The sequence below is a fragment of the Lipophrys pholis genome (assembly GCF_963383615.2).
Source record: "Lipophrys pholis genome assembly, chromosome: 7".
Lineage (NCBI taxonomy): Eukaryota > Metazoa > Chordata > Actinopteri > Blenniiformes > Blenniidae > Lipophrys > Lipophrys pholis.
The window spans coordinates 565,943-570,930 of NC_137638.1; the positions used below are offsets into that span (position 1 = coordinate 565,943).

At 52.0% G+C, this 4,988-nt stretch overlaps 1 protein-coding gene across 1 annotated transcript in view; it reads left to right on the forward strand.

Annotated features, from left to right (window-relative positions):
- dab2ipa (DAB2 interacting protein a) overlaps positions 1 to 4,274 on the forward strand; it is an 11,656-nt gene extending 7,382 nt beyond the window's left edge. Inside the window, 4 exon segments of the mRNA XM_080467263.1 lie at positions 306 to 428; positions 969 to 1,048; positions 1,951 to 2,038; positions 2,118 to 4,274. Coding sequence (XP_080323389.1) covers positions 306 to 428; positions 969 to 1,048; positions 1,951 to 2,038; positions 2,118 to 2,288 — 462 coding nt within the window. The 3' untranslated portion in view covers positions 2,289 to 4,274.
- Positions 4,275 to 4,988: the final 714 nt, after the last annotated feature.

The following is a 4,988-nucleotide window of genomic DNA, read 5'->3' on the forward strand; positions in this document are numbered from 1 at the left end:
AGACACTGCAGGGCTCAGTGAAGACCTGAACCAGGAGATGAACCACACTGCCAGGAAAGTCCAGGAGAGTCCAGGAGGGTCCAGGAGGGTCCAGGAGGATCCAGGACTGCCCAGGAGGGTCCAGGTCCTTCATGGTGAACTTTGAAGACCAGCAGAAGGAACTGATAAAGAACCAGTGACTGTGTGTGTGTGTGTGTGTGTGTGTGTGTGTGTGTGTGTGTGTGTGTGTGTGTGTGTGTGTGTGTGTGTGTGTGTGTGTGTGTGTGTGTGTGTGTGTGTGTGTGTGTGTGTGTGTGTGTGAGCAGTACCAGCAGGAGATCTCCCTGCTGCAGGAGAAGCTCCGTGTTGCTGCTCTACGTCAGGAGGAGTGTGAAGCTCGTCTGATGGTCCAGGACCAGCAGAACCAGCGCATGCTGCAGGAGTACCAGGTGAGCAGGTTACCAGGTGAGCAGGTCACCAGGTGAGCAGGTCACCAGTGAGCAGGTTACCAGGTGAACAGGTCACCAGGTGAGCAGGTTACCAGGTGAACAGGTCACCCGGTGAACAGGTCACCAGGTGAGCAGGTTACCAGGTGAGCAGGTTACCAGGTGAACAGGTCACCAGGTGAGCAGGTTACCAGGTGAACAGGTCACCAGGTGAACAGGTTACCAGGTGAGCAGGTTACCAGGTGAGCAGGTTATCAGGTGAACAGGTTACCAGGTGAGCAGGTTACCAGGTGAACAGGTCACCAGGTGAGCAGGTTACCAGGTGAACAGGTCACCAGGTGAACAGGTTACCAGGTGAGCAGGTTACCAGGTGAGCAGGTTATCAGGTGAACAGGTTACCAGGTGAGCAGGTTACCAGGTGAACAGGTGAACAGGTTACCAGGTGAGCAGGTTACCAGGTGAACAGGTCACCAGGTGAACAGGTTACCAGGTGAGCAGGTTACCAGGTGAACAGCTCCACCCACAGCAGTGTGTCTGTTTCAGGCTCGTCTTGAAGACACGGAGAGTCGACTGAGGAGGCTGCAGGACGACAAAGACCTTCAGATGAACAGCATCATCAGCAGGTCCAGAACCTCCAGAACCTCCAGAACCTCTCAGAAAGTGACGTCCTGGTCTGAGATCTCTCTGACAGATCAGAACATCATGATGTCTTCAAGAGTCAGAACCCTGGTTTTGGTCTATTGAGAACCCTGGTTCTGGTCCAGTGAGAAACCTGGTTCTGGTCTGGTGTGACGCGGAGCAGAAGGTTCAGACCAGGAACTTTCAGTTCTGCTGCCAGAATGAATCTTTATCCTTCAACATCAGTGAAATAACAGAATGCTCTCCTCTCTGCCCTGTCCTCTGTCCTCTCTTCTCTGTCCTGTCCTCTGTCCTGTCCTCTCTTCTCTGTCCTGTCCTCTGTCCTGTCCTCTCTTCTCTGTCCTGTCCTCTGTCCTCTCTTCTCTTCTCTGTCCTGTCCTCTGCCCTGTCCTCTCTTATATGTCCTCTGTCCTCTCTTCTCTGTCCTGTCCTCTGTCCTGTCCTCTCTTCTCTTCTCTGTCCTGTCCTCTGTCCTGTCCTCTCTTCTCTGTCCTGTCCTCTGTCCTCTCTTCTCTGTCCTGTCCTCTGTCCTGTCTTCTCTTCTCTGTCCTGTCCTCTGTCCTCTCTTCTCTTCTCTGTCCTGTCCTCTGCCCTGTCCTCTCTTATATGTCCTCTGTCCTCTCTTCTCTGTCCTGTCCTCTGTCCTGTCCTCTCTTCTCTGTCCTGTCCTCTGTCCTCTCTTCTCTGTCCTGTCCTCTGTCCTGTCCTCTCTTCTCTGTCCTGTCCTCTGTCCTCTCTTCTCTGTCCTGTCCTCTGTCCTCTCTTCTCTGCCCTGTCCTGTCCTCTGTCTTTTTTCTCTGTCCTCTGTCCTGTCCTCTCTTCTCTGCCCTGTCCTGTCCTCTGTCCTGTCCTCTCTTCTCTGTCCTTTTTTCTCTGTCCTCTGCAGGTTGATGGCTGTAGAAGAAGAACTGAAGAAGGACCACTCTGACATGCAGGCTGTGGTCGATTCCAAGCAGAAGATCATTGAGGCCCAGGTACCTGTCTCTGTCTCTGTCTCTCTCTGTCTCTGTCTCTGTCTGTCTTTTTGACCTGTCTCACCCGTCTGTCTCTCAGGAGAAGAGGATTTCCAGTCTGGATGCAGCGAACACTCGCCTGATGGCGGCGCTGACTCAGCTGAAGGAACGTTACGCCGTCACGTCGCAGAGGAACGGTTTGTCTCCGAGCAACACGTCGTCGCTGCAGATCACCGAGAACGGCGAGTTCCGCAACTCCGGCAACTGTTGAGCTCCTGAGCTCTGATTGGCTGTCCCTGCAATGAGAGGGAGGGGCTTGAATTGAAGAAACCGCTGGCGGTGGTGCCAAAACAAACAATCCGTCCAGACGTGGTTAACCAACCAATCAGCTGTCACCCCCTTTAGGCCTGACTCCTCCCCCTTCCCACTCCTGGCTTTACTCCTCCCCCTCCAGACCTGACGGCCCCTCATCTATTCCTGACCCCTCCCTCACCTGGCCTGGCTCCACCTCTGGGCGCTGACTCCACCCCTGCAGGCCTGACTGCCCCTCCTGGCCCAACTCCACCTCCAGGCTTGACTCCGCCCCCTGGTTGCTAGCCAACGGCTCTCACACAGTTTCATTTTGCATGCTGACCTCACGTCCTGTTTACATTCGGTCCAAACGGTTCCAAGTCCGACCCGGTTGGCCTGGAGGACTCTGCTGTTCCAGACTCTGGTTCCGTCATCGTGTTTCTCTGGGTTCCACAGAACCAGCCCGTGCAGGTTAGCGTAGCGTAGCGTAGCACACAGACTGCTGACGTCACTCAGAACTGCTGGTGTGTCGCTGGGAGTGTCGCTGGGAGAGTCGCTGGGAGAGTGTCGCTGGGAGAGTGTCGCTGGGAGAGTGTCGCTGGGAGAGTGTCGCTGGGAGAGTCGCTGGGAGAGTGTCGCTGGGAGAGTGTCGCTGGGAGTGTGTCGCTGGGAGAGTGTCGCTGGGAGTGTGTCGCTGGGAGAGTGTCGCTGGGAGTGTCGCTGGGAGAGTGTCGCTGGGAGAGTCGCTGGGAGAGTGTCGCTGAGAGTGTCGCTGGGAGAGTGTCGCTGGGAGTGTGTCGCTGGGAGAGTGTCGCTGGGAGTGTGTCGCTGGGAGAGTGTCGCTGGGAGTGTCGCTGGGAGTGTGTCGCTGGGAGTGTGTCGCTGGGAGTGTCGCTGGGAGAGTGTCGCTGGGAGAGTGTCGCTGGGAGTGTGTCGCTGGGAGAGTGTAGTTCACGTTAGCTCGTGTCGTCGCAGAGAATTTTAATGTAAACACCAGATTTTATTGTATAAACTGTTTATGATTCCATTCTATGGACATGGAACACACACACACACACACACACACACACACACACACACACACACACACACACACACACACACACACACACACAGCTGTATTGTGAATTTTGTCTAGTTTGTTCCAGATCTTGTTATTTATCTGTATTTATAAAAACTCCAATAAACAAACTCAGCCGTTGCCATGGAGACGTCACACAGGTCTTTATTGGGACTTTGGGTGTGGACTCGAGCTGTGATGTCACAGGTTCTGGACGAGGCGGTCCAATGGGTCCACGGTCCAGTACCTGTGGTCGCAGCCCAGGAACCAGCCAGTGAAGGTTGGCGGTTTGAATCCTGGTTTGACGGTGACGCCGGGGGTTCCGGTGTATCTGTGGGCGGGGTCGTCGCCATGGTAACGCGGTGGGTGAACATTCAGGAGGTTGTTCAGCTGCTTGGAAAGCTGAAAGACAACATGACTGAACGGACAGGAAGTCCTCACCTGGTGCCACCGCCCCCTCCTCCTGGTGAGCCTCGCCAAACAAACACCTGCACAGGTTGAGACAGGGAGCAAGAACAGGAGGACCCACACCCGTAACCATGGTGACGACAGCAGAGACTCACCAGTCCCAGGTGTCCAGGACCATCAAATCATCGGGGGGCGAGCTCATCCTGCGTCGGCTCCCCCAGAACCTCCTCCATCTGAAGCCCGGTCTCCGGTCGGTCCTGCAACACCCAGACAGCAGGCGACCAGCAGGGCGGAGCCTAACCGCCCATCGTAGACCAAACATCCCAGCTGACCGCCATGTTTACCTCCAGGGGGTCCTGCTCATCCTGCGTAATGAGGCGGTCAGGTTGGAGCTGGATTGTTATTGTAGTGACTGTCAAAATAAAACCACCAAGTTGGATTGTTATTATGGTGACTGTCAAAATAAAACCAAGTGTGATTGTTATTACGCTGACTGTCAAAATAAAACCACCAAGTGTGATTGTTATTATGCTGACTGTCAAAATAAAACCACCAAGTTGGATTGTTATTACGCTGACTGTCAAAATAAAACCACCAAGTTCGATTGTTATTGTAGTGACTGTCAAAATAAAACCACCAAGTGTGATTGTTATTACGCTGACTGTCAAAATAAAACCACCAAGTTCGATTGTTATTATGGTGACTGTCAAAATAAAACCACCAAGTTCGATTGTTATTGTAGTGACTGTCAAAATAAAACCACCAAGTTGGATTGTTATTACGCTGACTGTCAAAATAAAACCACCAAGTTGGATCGTTATTACGCTGACTGTCAAAATAAAACCACCAAGTTGGATTGTTATTACGCTGACTGTCAAAATAAAACCACCAAGTTGGATTGTTATTACGCTGACTGTCAAAATAAAACCACCAAGTTGGATTGTTATTACGGTGACTGTCAAAATTCAATTCAATTCAATTCAATTTTATTTGTAAAGCTCTAAATCACATCAACAAACATCTCAAAGCCTCTTACAATGATAGAGAACAACAGAACCCAACTAAACCTTCCAGAACCTCTTACAATGATAGAGAACAACAGAACCCAACTAAACCTTCCAGAACCTCTTACAATGATAGAGAACAACAGAACCCAACTAAACCTTCCAGAACCTCTTACAATGATAGAGAACAACAGAACCCAACTAAACC